Here is a 15407-nt window from a genome sequence, read left to right as displayed (position 1 = left end):
AGTTTCTGGTTTTTCTTTGAAGACTTTTCGCTTCTCATCCAAGAAGCTTCTTCAGCTCTGACTGGATGGTGATGAACAGTTTCAAGACGGCTCCACACCCATTTGTACCACTCAGGTGACCCTGACGACATAAATAAACATCGAAGAGGCCTCAACAACTCTCTAAAAGAATGCAAATGACCAGCTGTCTGCCAGGAATATATATCCTTCCGTTCCCCACCATCCTGTCAGAGCTGAAGAAGCTTCTTGGATGAGAAGCGAAACGTCTTCAAAGAAAAACAAGAAAGTCCAGTTGCCTCTTGAAAAAGCATCTTTGGGACAACTATGACCTGGATTGACTGAGAATTTATTTATTTATTTATTTATTTATTATTCGAATTTCTATACCGCCCTTCTCCTTTCAGACTCAGGGCGGTGAACAGCCAAAATAAAAACATTTATACATAAATACGATTAAAAATAGATTTAAAATAATTAAATTTGGCCCATAGTTTAAAATTTATCAATTTAAAATCCATATCAAAATTTAAAACCAACCATAAAATCACAAAATCAAGAGAGACCGGCTAACTGAAAGAGATGAGTTTTTAGGGCCCGACGAAAGATCCGGAGGTCGGAGATCACTCGTATCTCTGGGGGTAGATTGTTCCAAAGGGTAGGTGCCACCACAGAGAAGGCTCTCCTCCTGGGGGTCGCCAGCCGGCATTGTCTAGCTGACGGCACCCTGAGGAGGCCCTCTCTGTGGGAGCGAACTGGCCGGTGGGAGGCTATTGGTGGCAGAAGGCGGTCCTGTAAGTACCCTGGCCCTAAGCCATGGAGCGCTTTAAAGGTGATCACCAACACCTTGAAGCGCACCCGGAAGTCCACCGGAAGCCAATGCAGCTCGCGCAGGAGAGGAGTCACATGGGAGCGCCCAGTCGCTCCCATAATCCCCCGCGCGGCTGCATTCTGCACCAGTTGGAGCCTCCGGGTGTACCCCAAGGGGAATCTCCATAGACATCAAAGTACCTTTTTTCCAGATTTTATTTTACAACTATTTTTATGTTGGTCATAAAGCAAATCACAACAACAATCTCTAAGCGAATCATGTGGTTCTTAAGCAAATCCAGCATATTCAATTGGAAAATGTAAAGAGAAATTGAAATAAATCATGGTCATATGATCATGGAATGCTACAACCAGTCATAAATGTGAAGTAGCTGCCCATTTACCCAAAATGTAATCATGTGATTGTGGCAGTAGGGGGCAACAGTTGCAACTTTGAGAATAGATCTTAAATAAGCATTTTAAAGTTTGAACTTAGGTCATTAAAATGACTGCTCATAAATTGAGAACTACCTATATATGTAATCCTTACATAATTTCAAATGCCTTGATATACCAAAGATTTAGTTTTGCTCTGTGTGTGTATGTGTGTGTGTAATAACTTTATGTCTGAAATAAATTTCAGACTTCAGGGTTTCCCTGCATAGAAATCACCCATAAAATGATGAAAATTACACAACACAGTTTATTTCTAACCTGCACGCTCCATGTTTTACACTATTTACAACAAGAGGAAAGCTGCACACTGGCAGCAAGTCACAGCACATTAAAATTCCCGCATTGTGAGTCTGGTATATGAAGTTCAAAAAATTCATTTTTGTTTAATCACGATTTTTCATGGAATACCAAGTGACGTTTTGTGGAATCCCAGCTGAGAAAAGTTGTTGTAGGCCATCAATTTTTTCCTTTCCCTGTACAGAATAAATATCCATATCTGCCTGACAGTCAGACATTTTCTCAGGACTCCAAACTCTTCCGTCTTTCTACTCTCATTTCTCAGTGTCTCTCCTCTTGGCCCCCTTTTCTTCCAGAATATAAACTGGGAAGAGGTATCCTGCATTCCCATGCTTTGAGTGACAGCTGTAAAATCCAATCATAACACAAACATGATCAATGGTAATGATTTCCTGGGAGGAGGTCCCCTGCATTGCCATACTTCGAGTGACAGCTCTAATCCCAATCCAATCATCACACAAGCATTATCCATGGTAATGACTTCCTGGGAGGAGGTACCCTGCATTCCCATGATTTGAGTGACAACTCTACCACCCATTCATCACACAAGCATCGTCAATGGTAATGATTTTCTGGGAGGAGGAACCCTGGAGTTCCATGCTTTGAGTGACAACTCTAACACCCAATCATCACACAAACATTATCAATGGTATGACTTCCTAATAGAACATCATACATCAGCACTATTTTTATGCATGGCAATTTATCTTTTTTTTCCTTTCTCACAGCAATTCTGTAAGGTTGGATGAGAAGTGATGAGTGGCTTTGTGTGTTAACAATAAATTCTGGATTCTTGAGTTTAGGCCTAACACTCTAGGCACAGAGAATCAAATGAACAGCACGTAGGGACTTCCAATTCCTTTCCAAGCTTCCACAGAATTGGCAGAGATTTTATTCTCTCAATTAGTCCATTTCTATCACAGCTGATGCACCATGCTGGCTCCTTAATTGAATTTCATTCTGCTTTGTGTTAGTTCCAATGCCTCCCATAATAGAAAGGGCTTGGAAAGCAGGGGGCATTTTATGTGAATATATGTTATTATATATTTATTGAATGAAACTGTTCTTTTAAAAAGATAACTCTGGAGAAAGATTGATAATTTGTAACATGAACAGTTTTATTTTAATCCTTGATTTAGCCTCAGATCAACCCATTAAAACAGCTATGGAAGCTAAAATATAATTTCTGCACTTGGGTATCCATTCCAACTTTTTCTCTGGTTGAAACATATATCCATTATTTTCACTGTTGTAATTGGTTCAATCTGAACAGAAGGCCAGTTGCTATGTGATTACTGCTATCATGTCACCCGTAAAACTTCTCTTCGTTAGGTAGACATACCTAGTTCCCTGAACCGTTCATCGTAAAGTTTCGTCTCTAGATCTCTTATCATTTTTAGGTCTCTTTCTTGCATTCTTTCTATGTACCTACTGTGTTTCCCCAAAAATAAGACTGGGTCTTATATTAATTTTTGCTCCAAAATACACATTAAGTCTTATTTTCTGGTTAGGTCTTATTTGGGGGGGAATACTTATTATTTATTTTTATTTTATTTTTATTAGTCATATTTCTATGCCGCCCACTCTCCAAGGACTCTGGGTGGTTTACACCAAAGACAGTATACTAAATAGCATATTGCCCCCTAACAATCTGGGTCCTCATTTTATCCACCTCGGAAGGATGGAAGGCTGAGTCAACCTTGAGCCGGTGAGATTTGTTCCGCTGATCTGCTGAACTAGCAGTCAGCTGAAGTAGCTGCAGTACTGCACTCTAACCACTGCGCCACCTCGGCTCGGTACCAAATGCATCCATCTGGCTGACAATCTTAACTGGGGCTTATTTTGGGGGGTAGGGCTTATATTACAAGCATCCTGAAAAATCATGCTAGGACTTATTTTCCGGTTGGGTCTTATTTTCAGGAAAACAGGGTAAATAAGTAGCCTTCTGCTTCTTTTGATTCAGACCATATAGGACTATTTGTACATGTCAGCAGTCAAAGTGACTGATTGAATCTCGGCAATGTCTCAACATGCCATAAATTTCTTCTCTGCAAATGGGTGGATCTCTTCAAGATAGATGAAGTGCATCCACCAAGCCTTAAGGCATACTTGAAGATGAATAATAAACTTACATCAAGCTTTTCTGGATCGGATAGGCTTAGATATTTTGATAATGAATGAATGAATGAATGAATGAATGAATGAATGAATGAATGAATAGTCTTCCAAATCACAGTGCTTTGATGCTGATGTGCCGGTTATATTTCTGGACTTATCCATATTAAATTAATCCTAGATGTATTTTAAAGCTAAACAAAGAATGCAGATTATCTATAGTAAAGGATAGAAAAATCTAAAGACCTGGTTTATGTTGTTGATTCTAGGAATTTTGTAAAATCTGAGGACAGCCCATCAATGCATTATGATTTATGAAGTGCTAAACTGCACACCAAATATTATTTTGCTATTGTTTTGGGTCCTATCTCCTTCTTATTTGGAAAAGAACTATATAAATCTCTATAACTTTTATCTATATCAAAGGTATCCAGTCTTCAAGTTGAGGGTTGCGCTACACCGCCGAGCAGCCACTGGTTCTGTACACTTATTCATTTATTTACTATTGATGGTTTTGTAGATAATTGTTCTGACCTAGGCTTCCTGAGAAAGCCTAAATCACAATCTTAGTCCCAAAAAACCTCTTGTATTGATTCACAAACAATCTGTGAAGATTCTGACAGATGTCTGCTCGAGTTAACACAGTCTTTCAGGGTAATGTTGATAAGCACTCACCTTTATCTCCCTTGAAACGCTGCCAGAGACCTAATTGTCAATTAGTTTTGCAAGGCCAAATGGAGCACAGAGTCAAACTGACTTCTCAGAGCTTGAATTGACTATATGGAATAATTGCTTCCTGCAAAGACTCATGTCCATTTGTGTTCTGCCCCAGCTACGGATCCCAAAGAATGCAGCACACACAAACTCCAAACAAAACTCAGTTTACTTCAAAGCGCAGTCTTTTGCAAATGCAGGCTGTTAATAAAATGTTCTTAACAACCTGCCCGAAATTCCACAGATAAGATAGAGTCTTACAAGAGTTGGCAGATAGCCCAGAAGCAAAGTTTGCAGAGAAAATCCAAACTCAATGATCAGCGAACGAACGAACGAACACATGTTGTTTCCTGCAGCTTTTTACAAGCTATGTGCAAACTTAAATAGGTTAAGGGAGTGGCCAATTAGCCCCAAGCCTTACTCTCAAGGAGACTCCTCCTGACCTTTGGCAGCTCTGCGTGCTCGTACATTGAGAAGAGGCTCCTCCACTTCATCCTCTTCACTTAAAAGAGCCTCTGGAGGTTCTGAAGGCCCTGGCTGAATCCCTGCCTCTGGCACCATATCTTCTTCAGTCTCCTCACTGCCCGACTCGAGCGCCGGCTACACAGGCTACTGGCGCGACATCACACCAGCCTCTTCGTTGTCGGGATCAGCAACAATCCGTGCAGGCCACTGGAGGACCACAACAATTTGCTCCTCTTTTATGTCTTATGGGAGGGGCCAATCATCTCCAAGCCTTACTCCTGAGTTGCCCTTTTTTTTCTTAATTGTTCTTTCCTTCTGGCAGCTCTCCGCATGCGCACACTGGGAACAGGCTCACACTGTTCTTCTGCCTTGCTGATGTCAGATTCCAGAGGCTCCAGAGGCAGCACATAATTACCAGATGGCCCTGTCCCCCTCTCTGCCTCCGACACAGAGCCCTCGTCAGGCTCCGTCCCAACATTCCTCCCCAACCTCCTCACTGTTCGAACCTGCTGCCAGCTCTGCTGGCCGCTGGCGGGCCACAACAATAACAACAATGTTATTCAATTATTAATGTATATAGTCTCTTAGAAAATGGTCCCCAGATGAAAAAGAAAGACTAACTAGAATCTCCTAGTAGGCCACTGATTTGTCCTAGATTATATAATAAATTGATCTATTAAATTATTACAATATCATAATTTAATAATGTAATGTAGCATGTAGCGTAGAATATTACAATAAATTATCATTTGCCATCCAGAATTGCTCAATAGTGAAATGGGCGGCATATAAATTTAGTAAATAAATAAATAAATACCTTCTAAGGCAGGGGTCTCAAACTCAATTTCATTGAGGGCTGCATCAAGGTTGTCTTTGCCCTCGGGGGGGCTGGAGTGGGCGTGCCCAGGGGGCATGGCCAGCTTGACATCACTCATGTTGGGGGCACCTGTGGTGGCCCGAGCGCTCTGCTAGAGAAAACAGGCTCCCGAGCTCCGTTCTCGGCTGCTACAGCCTCCTGCAACCCTCTGCCAGCGAAAACGGAACTTGTGACCCTCCCAAGCTCCGTTTTTGCTGACAGAGGCACCGCAGGCTAGTCCTTTGCTGTTTCTGGGGTGGCCCCGCCGGCCAGATCTGGCCAGCAGGCCTTGAGTTTGACACCCCTGCTCTAAGCAGAAGAATAGCATATTATTCTTTTTTTTATGTTTTAGTTGATAGGAGTTGCAAATAAGTATCAATTAACAATTAATTTTAGTCAATAAGCACTAGAAATGCTGTGGCCCAAACTTAGGAGTTTATAAAAAGGTGGTATAAATGTGTACATGTAAATTATGATTCTCCAGCATTTTTCCCTATTAATTACTACCTACTTTATTATTATTGTTAAATTGAAGGCTCTAAAGTTTGAAGCAGGAATAGCCTTGTTCACATGCAACATTTATGTCCTAATTGCAACACTATTCTCCCTAAAGTAGAGTTTTAATTTTAAACCTCCCCATACACACAAAACTGTCCTCTATGAAATATATGAATTATCATGTACTAAAGAGGTATGTTCAAGGTGAGTTAACCAAGGAATTTTCTCCATCACAGTTAATCATCATATAGAAAAATAACCTCAGTTATAAAAGTTGATGTTGATCCAGAGGTGGGTTTCAGCAGGTTCTGACCAGTTCTGGAGAACCGGTAGCAGAAATTTTGAGTAGTTCAGAGAACCGGTAGTAAAAATTCTGACTGGCCCCGCCCCCATCTATTCTCTCCCTCGTGAGTCCCAGCTGATCGGGAGGAAATGATGATTTTGCAGCATCCTTCCCCTGTAGTGGGGTGGGAATGGAGATTTTACAATATATCCTTCCCCTGTAGTGGGGAGGGAATGGGGATTTTGCAGTATCCTTCCCCTGGATTGGGGAGGAAATGGAGATTTTACAGTATCCTTTCCCTGCCACGCCCACCAAGCCATGCCCACCAAGCCACGCCATGCCCACAGAACTGGTAGTAAAAAAATTTGAACCCACCACTGATGTTGATGTTCCTATGAGAGCACCAATGACTACAGCATAGCTTGCTGTTGAGCTTTCTGTGCTAATCATGGTTTATTTTTGAATTTTTGCCTAGATATTTATATTTGAAAACAACATCTACTATTGTGCTCATATTGGGAAGCAAGCGATCCGTGTAGTCTCCACTGGAAAAGACAAAGTGATTTTTAACGGACTCAGCGATTGGCTGTACGAAGGTAAGATGAGAATTGAAAAGTTGGCTAATTGGTTAATATTTCTGAGATGGTCTCTTTTACATTGCTAGAAATTACATGAAATAATTATACAATAGGAAGGGATTCTGGTCCAATTTCCTATGACGGCAGCTCCGATTCAAGTTCTGTAAAAACTTTTAATGGAATAAAGTATACACCCTTCTAAGACCCTCTCTTTTATTGCCTTGGAATTTTTATTGCCTTGCAATCTTAGTCAAAACCATTTTTTTATTTTGAAACAGGGAATGACAGAAAACAACTTTGTTCCATCTTCAGCGTGACAGTTATTCATAACACCTCTCAATCATGTTATATGTATGAGATACATTCAATTCTTCATTTTTTTCTCATAGTTTCCTCTCCAAGCTTTTTCTTGCTTGCTTGCTTGCTTGCTTCCTTCTTTCCTTCCTTCCTTCCTTCCTTCTTTCCTTTCTTCCTTCCTTCCTTCTTTCCTTTTTTCCTTCCTTCCTTCTTTCCTTTCTTCTTTCTTTCCTTTCTTTCTTTCCTTCCCTCCCTAAAAGCACACACTCAAGAACAAACATTGTACAGCTAGTCCTTCCTTACCAGTACTTGTTCATCAACTATTAGAAGTTATGATAGTGCTGAAAACAGAGACTTGTCAGTGTTCCAAATTATATTCTCCTCCAGCGCTGACATGAATGAAAGAGGGAGAAGCTTTGCTTTAATGCTGAGATGAACTTTTACCTAGTTCCCTGCTCTTCAGTAGATAGCGTTACCTGGGTGACAGAGGGAGGGGGAAAATTCCTGTGAAAAGAAAGTGCTTGGGACGAAGAGATGGATCTGCACGATGGCCAATGAGACATTGGGGTTGAAGAACGGAGAGGGAGGGGTTTGGAAGGAGGGGCCAGTTTTGGCTTCACAAAGAGTTCAGGGATGTCGTTCTCCTATTCTTAAATTAAAAAAAAAGATTCATTAGAAACCTTGCGTTGAGAATGAAGTTTATTTAAGATAGCAACGAAACCTGACACTTGTGACAGATCATCAAAGTTGTGGTTGTTGCTGCAATCTCATGGTCATGGGTTCATGATTCGGGTAATTGCAGCCCACACACCAGGTTCATGTGATCTCCATTTGCAACATTCACAGCCCTAGTCCAACAAGCAAAAAGTCAGCAAGGAAGATGGCAGGAAATTAACCTGTCCACTTAACCTGTGGTGCTTTGCTTCATGACCACAGTGGAATGGATGTCATATGTCAGTGCAGTCATATGACATTTCACTTTATGACCATTTCATTTAGCAATGGGGTGGTCTACTTTATCAAATGCTTTACTGAAGTCCAAGTAAATTATATCGACAGCATTCCTCTGGTCCACTAATTCTGTCACTTTGTCAAAGAATACAATAAGATTAGTCTGGCGTGATCTGTTTTTGACAAACCTATGTTGGCTTTTGGTTATTACTTTGTTTGCTTCTAGATGTTCGGTGATTCGTTGCTTGATTATCTTTTCCAGAATCTTCCCTGGTATTGATAGGTCTTTAGTTTCCTGGATCTATTTTTTTTCCTTTTTTGAAGATGGGAACTACATCAGCTCTTTTCCTCTGGCAGTTCCCCTGTGCTCCAGGATCGTTGAAAGATGAGAGTTTAGTGGTTCTGAGATCTCGTCTGCCAGTTCCTTCAGAACCTTGGGGTGTAATCCATCTGGTCCTGGTGATTTGAATTCGTCTAGGGTAGACAGGTGTTCACTTACCATTTTCTTCCCTATTTTAACTTGTGTTCCTAATCTGTTTTTTTATGGTGCTGTTTTTGATAGATTGGACTGTTTTTTCCTTTTGTGTAAAGACAGATGCAAAAAATGATTTAAGTAGTTCTGCTTTCTCCCTGTTGCTTGTCACCTTCTTGCCACTTTCTCCCAGCAATGGGCCAATTATTTCCTTGACTTTTTTCTTGTTTTTAATATGTTGGAAGACGCTTTTTTTTGTTGTTGTTATTTTTTACTTTAGTTGCAAGCCTTTGTTCATTGTGAGCCTTAGTTTTCCTCACTTCATCCTTACAGGCTCTGGCTATTTGCTGATATTCTGCCTTAGTTATTTGCCTCTCTTTCCACTTTTTATACTTGTCCTTTTTGTCTTTCAATTTGTTAGAGAGTTCTTTATGCAGCCATGCTGGTTTCTTTTGAGATCTATTATTTTTCTTCTTCATTGGTATTGTGCTAGACTAGGCTTTTATAGAGACGACACAATCTTCTGACCACCCAAGAATGTCAACTTACTGTTAACATTCTTACTGTTGATTTTTCCTTAAGAATGACCAAGTCATAAGTCACTTTTTTCAGTGCCGTTGTAACTCCAAACGGTCACCAAGCAAACTGTTGTAAGTCGAGGACTACACGTACCAAGGACGCTACAAATGATGAATTTAAATTAACTGATGCTTTCCTGTAGAATTCTCTATCACTATCTTGTTTATTTATTTATTAGATTTGTATGACTGTGCACTTTAAAATATAACTGAGAGATGGGTGTCAGGCGTGAACAATCAGACACAGTTATGCAGAGTTCAGGCTAACTACTTTATTATGTTCTGCCTATAATACAGGAAACTTCCCAGTTTGGTAGCCTACTCTTGGGAGCAATTAGATATGACTCCAAGGAACTTGTGGGGAGGGGAGGGTAGAGATAATACTAGCCCTTTTGCAGTTGCACAATGACTCCAGACTAACTCTGTGCTTCATCCCTCCTCCCTATCAGAAGTACTCCCTGGGTGCTTCTCAACAATGGGTGAGAGACTGTGACTGACCCAAAGTCATCCAGTGAATCCCAAGATTAAGTAGGAAAAAGATCCTGAGTTGATGGAATGTGCAACTGAAAGAGTGGAGGAGGAGCAGATGTCCCGAGCGCTCTGCCAGCAAAGACAGGCTCCTGAGCTCCGTTTTCGGCTGCGACGGTTTCCAAACGGAGCTCAGGAGGGCTGTGGGCCGGTCCTTCACTGTTTCCAGAGCGGCCCTATGGGCCAGATCTAAGCACTCCCGCTGGCTGGATTCAGCCTGCGGGTCTTGAGTTTGACACCCCTGTAATAGAATCTGTGGATGATCTTGGAGGACAGGGAAAAGAGATGCTGCCTAGCAGTGGTGGGTTGCCCCCGGTTCGGGCCGATTCGCAAGAACCGGTAGTAAAACCGGTGGGAGGCCCCGCCCACTACCCCGGATGTTGTCATTGGTGATCTGCGCATGTGCAGAAGTTTCTGTGCATGCACAGAAGCAAGGTGCATGAGCGAAGCAATCAAGGCATGCAATCCCATTGCAAACTGGTAGTAAAGGTAAGTAGAACCCACCCCTGGTGCCTAGGGTAATGATCAGACAAGAGAAGGAGTAGACCTCAGGGGCTTAATAGTTAGAGAAAGAAATATAAGAAGGACCCACCCTAATGGATGTAGTGGTTAAAAGTGGCAGGAGGAAATTTTGGAAGAATCTGTTAATGTAATCTTTCAATAAAGTAGGTTTAGTTATCCTAGTGTTTTCTGTCTGGTTTATCTAGGCGGGCTGATACTTTACAGTCTATTACGGTTAGTTTTAATCTTCTGTGGGCTTCAAGCTTTTACATCAAAATATCTAAACACCTTGGAAAAGGTTGGTGCCCCAATCTGAAGACTGTGTTATTAAAAGTTAGATAATTTGTCCATTTCCATTTCAGTTGTGATCGGTTTTAATTAAGACATGCCCTCTCTCACAACTTTAGGGTAGCAGTTGTTTTCTTCCTTTTGGAGTGCCAGGATGCATTTGCACGCAGTTGTTAAGCGATGATTATGCTGTCAGCAGAGGAGCCCTTGTGTTTGCCGAAAGGCCATTCTGGATCAAATATGGCAGATGGCCCTTTCATATCTGCTTATAGAGTTATAATGCAATGCCAAGTTATATTTCCAGCTACATGGCCTCTCCTTTCGTACATCAATCAAATGTTGCTTTGTATAGCCAGATCGCATAGGTTCTTCCGGCATTTCTTGGAAGATGAGGTGAGGGGGCAATATGAATAAATGGAATAATGTGTCAAGTTTGGCATGCTGTCAAAACACCCAGGCCATGCTTTCAGCCTCCTCCTTTCCTGCTGGAGTGACTGTTTTCACCGTTCAAGAGAAGAAACAGTATCAGCTGGTTGGTTTAGAACTTAAAGATGCTTTCCTTGCACAGTAGGGGACAAGCTAAATGTCCCCATAAAGCAATGTAATAAGGAGTGAATAGGCAGTTTCACTGCTGAGACAGATAAATAGCCTTCTTTGTCTCAACTCACAAGCTATTGAGGTTGGAAAGCCTCAGAATAAGATATACCGTATTCTTCAGAATATAAGATGTACTGGAGTATAAGATGCACCTACCTTTTTTGGTGAGGAAAAGAAGAAAAAGAAATCTCCCTCTGCCTCTTGCCTCCTTGCAGCAAACAGCCTGCTTTACTTTCATTTTCATTTTCAGCATAGCTTGATTAGCACAAGGAAAAAAAAATCTGCTCCAGCAATTTACCTCTTTGCAGCAAGCAGCAGAGTCCTGTGCAAAACAGCTGAGAGCAAATCAGCTGAGAGTCGGGAGGCCAATCCAATCAACTTGTGCTAATTAGCCTGTGCTGAAGCTGAAAGGAGCTGTTTTTTCTTGCTGTTTGCTTGCAAGGAGGTAACTGCTGCCAGGCAGAGGCCAAAGAGTAGGGGCCAGTGGGTGGGCGGGGCTACATTCAGTGTATAAGACACATCTAAATTTTCACCTCCTTTTAGGGGGGGAAAAGTGTGTCTTATACTCCGAAAAATACTGTTTTAGAAATGTAGAGACATATACCTGCCTATCCTTACTTAGCTTATAATATTGTAATATTCATTCCTTTTGTTGGACCTTCAATAGCTAACTCCAGCTGGCTTGCTCAACCTGTGTTAGCGGAGTTCTCAGAGAGAGAGAGAAGATAATATAACTGAAAAGATGGGAAGGACATAGAGATAGTCCTCAACTTACAATAATTTGTTTAGCAACTGTTCAAAGTTACAACAGGATTGAAAACAGTGACCAATAACTGTTTCAGCAACCCTAAAGTCATGTGATTAAAATTCGGGCATTTGGCAACGTGCATGTATTTACAACGGTTGCAATGTCCGAGGGTCATTTGATCTTGGAGTCTGAGTGGACAACCAGTTAAATATGAGCCAGCAGTATGCAGCAGCAGCCAGAAAAGCCAATACAATTCTAAATTGCATTAGCAGAGGGATACAATCAAGATCACATGAAGTACTACCGGTAATATCACTCTATAAAGCCTTAGTAAGACCACACCTACAATACTGCATCCAGTTTTGGTCACCACACTATAAAAAAGATGTTGGGACTCTAGAAAGAGTGCAGACAAGAGGAATGAAGATGATTAGGAGCAGAGGTGAAATCCAGCAGGTTCTGACAGGTTCTGAAGAACCGGTAGCGAAAATTTTGAGCAGTTTGGAGAACCGGTAGCAGAAATTTTGAGTAGTTTGGAGAACCAGCAAATACCACCTCTGGCTGGCCCCAGAATGGAGTGGGAATGGAGATTTTGCAATATCCTTCCCCCTGGAGTGGGGTGGGAATGGAGATTTTGCAGTATCCTTCCCCTGGAGTGGGGTGGGAATGGAGATTTTGCAGTATCCTTCCCCTGCCACGCCCACCAAGCCACACTACGCCCACCAAGCCACAGAACCAGTAGTAAAGAAAATTGGATTTCACCACTGATTAGAGGACTGGAGGCTCAAATATATGAAGAATGGTTGCTGGAATTGGGTATATCTAGTCTAGTGAAGGGAAGGACCAAGGGAGACATGATAGCAGTCTTCCAATATTTGAGGGGCTGGCAGAGAGGAGAACCGGGATCAAGCTATTTTCCAAGGAACCCGAAGGCCAGACAAGGAACAATGGATGGAAACTGATCAAGGAGAGATTCAAACTAGAAATAAGAAGAATTTTTCTGACAATGAGAGCAATCAACCAATGGAACAGAAGTTGCCTTCAGAGGTTGTGGGAGCTTCATCACTGGAGGCTTTCAGGAAGAGACTGGACTGCCATCTGTAAGAAATGATGTAGTAGGGTCTCCTGCTTGGATGGGGGGTTGGACTAGAAGACATACAAGGTCCCTTCCAACTCTGTTAATCTGTTAACCATTTGTGACCTTCCCAATTTATTAATGATCATGTGATTCATGTTCTCCATAATGTCGCTGTTAAGCAAGCACATGGCTCCTTAAGCAGTAAGGGATGCCTTCAGGATGTGGGAGGCCCTATGACCGATCCTAAAGACGAATGACCCAGTGATGAGATTCAAAAATTTTTTACTACTGGTTCGGTGGGTGTGGCAGGGGAAGGATACTGTAAAATCTCCATTCCCACCCCACTCCAGGGGAAGTATACTGCAAAATCCCCATTTCCTCCCAATCAGGGACTCGGGAGGCAGAGAATAGATGAGAGTGGGGCCAGTCAGAGGTGGTATTTACCAGTTCTCTGAACTACTCAAAATTTCCGGTACTGGTTCTCCAGAACTGGTCAGAACCTGCTGAATACCATCTCTGGAATGACCATGGGACACTGCAGTGACTGTAACTTGAAATGGGTCGTAAGTAGCTTTGGGAGGGGAGAGGTCAGTCGTAACTTTGAACAGCTGTTAAGTGTATCTCGAAGATGTATACACTGAGAGAGATACACAAACATATGCCATGTATTTTATAAGTCCAGAATTTTCTCTCTAAAATGCGAATGTTCATTGGCATTCAAGATATGTTTCCTTGCACCCTTCATAAATCTGCCATCGGGTAAAACTTCTCTTCAAAATATCACACTTAAGTTGTCTCCTGATGATATGGAAAACCAGAAATACAGACAAATCAATCAGCTCTGATGTAATGGAATAATCTACTTAGTGAATTTAGCTAGGAGGTTACAGGCTGAGAATCAGATTAATTATAACGTGAAAGCCTAGATTATAATGATTTCTGGGAGCTAAAATAAGCCTTACCAATCCATTTGTAGAATCTATTGTTTGCTATGAGAGGAACACCTCTCCTGCAATTAACTTCAGCCCAAGAGACGGCAAAAATATATAAAAGATCTGATCAATTTTAGATTTTTGTTCTTCTCTACATGTATGGGGTGAAGTGTGATTGACTGGTGATGTGCCATGTGAGCATCAATTCCTAGGAACATAGATAGTATGGGGAAAATTAACTTTTAGATGAGTAATATTGATTAAATCAAGTTGATATCTAGAGATATAAGGCCAAAGTTTGATATCTTATTAGAACAAACCCATAGATTTGCAATGGGATCTGTTTTCTTCTTGGCTCCTGACATTCCTTTAACTGCCTTGCCTCTTGAGTATATCTTGGAGATATTTTGCTTCCTCTTTTATTATTCTGTTGTTTTATTCATCCCTTTTGGTTTCTGAACAAAAACAGGCACAGGAATAACCAGTGCTCCGTTACCTACAGTATACTGACTTCAGATGCTTTACCTATGAATATAGGTAAACCAGGAGCCTGGTTTAGCTCAACAGACAGAAGCACTGTAATTTAACACCAGCTGTCTGCAATTAAAGTAAGATCGAATCTCGCCAGGCTCAAGGTTGACTCAGCCTTCCATCCTTTCTAAGGTGGGTAAATTGAGGACCCAGTTTGTGGGGGCAATAAGCTGACTTTGTATAAATATACAAAAGTATGAAGGCTATTGCTTAATGCACTGTAAGCCACCTGGACCGGCTTTGGCAAACTTTGATGAGGAAGCAGAATCAGAGGCAGATGCAGAGCCTTCCGTCCTCCCCCAGGTGGAGAGGCAGCTGTCTTCGGGGCCCGAGCTGAGTGAGGGGGAGGAATAGATGGGGCCCATCCCAGATGCACATATGTGCAGGGAGGAAAGGAGAGGAGAGCAACGGAAAGCAATAAGCCGGCTCTCGGGGAAAAGAAGACATAGATGCTAGCCAGCCCCTCCCTGGCTGGGAAATAAACAGTAGGGGTTTGGGAGTGGCCAGTTGTCGCAAACAACCATTCGTTTTCCAGTGTACATCAATCACATCAGATTCCTTTGCCAGAACCAGGTTTGTTGGGACTAATTGCTCTGTACTTTGAGGTGCCAACGGAATCTCCCTGCTGGGAAATAATAGGGAGTGAATTTGCCTCAGCCGATGTGAACAGAGACTGTTCTTGCCCTGTTTTAAGAAGGGAAAAAGACTTTCACTTGTGCCTCGTTACTTTTGGTTTTGTTTATCCAACATGAACAAAGACTGTTCCTGCCCTGACTTTTAAAAAAGGGGGTTGTGTTACTCGTGAGTAAGTGGTTTCTCATTACTTGTGAAGGCTGG

At 41.8% G+C, this 15407-nt stretch overlaps 1 protein-coding gene across 4 annotated transcripts in view; it reads left to right on the top strand.

Annotated features, from left to right (window-relative positions):
• Positions 1–15407, top strand: part of DPP6 (dipeptidyl peptidase like 6) — a 545144-nt gene that overhangs the window by 432173 nt on the left and 97564 nt on the right. For all 4 annotated transcript variants that reach the window (XM_034401660.3, XM_060683461.2, XM_034401658.3 and 1 more), the window contains exon 8: positions 6967–7087. In XM_034401660.3, the coding sequence (XP_034257551.1) occupies positions 6967–7087 (121 nt within the window). The remainder of the gene's footprint in view (positions 1–6966; positions 7088–15407) is intronic.

This window comes from Pantherophis guttatus, chromosome 4, assembly GCF_059756535.1.
Source record: "Pantherophis guttatus breed Tessera chromosome 4, ASM5975653v1, whole genome shotgun sequence".
Classification (NCBI taxonomy): domain Eukaryota; kingdom Metazoa; phylum Chordata; class Lepidosauria; order Squamata; family Colubridae; genus Pantherophis; species Pantherophis guttatus.
Note: the sequence above shows the minus strand (reverse complement) of the source record. Positions and strands in the feature narration are given on the sequence as shown.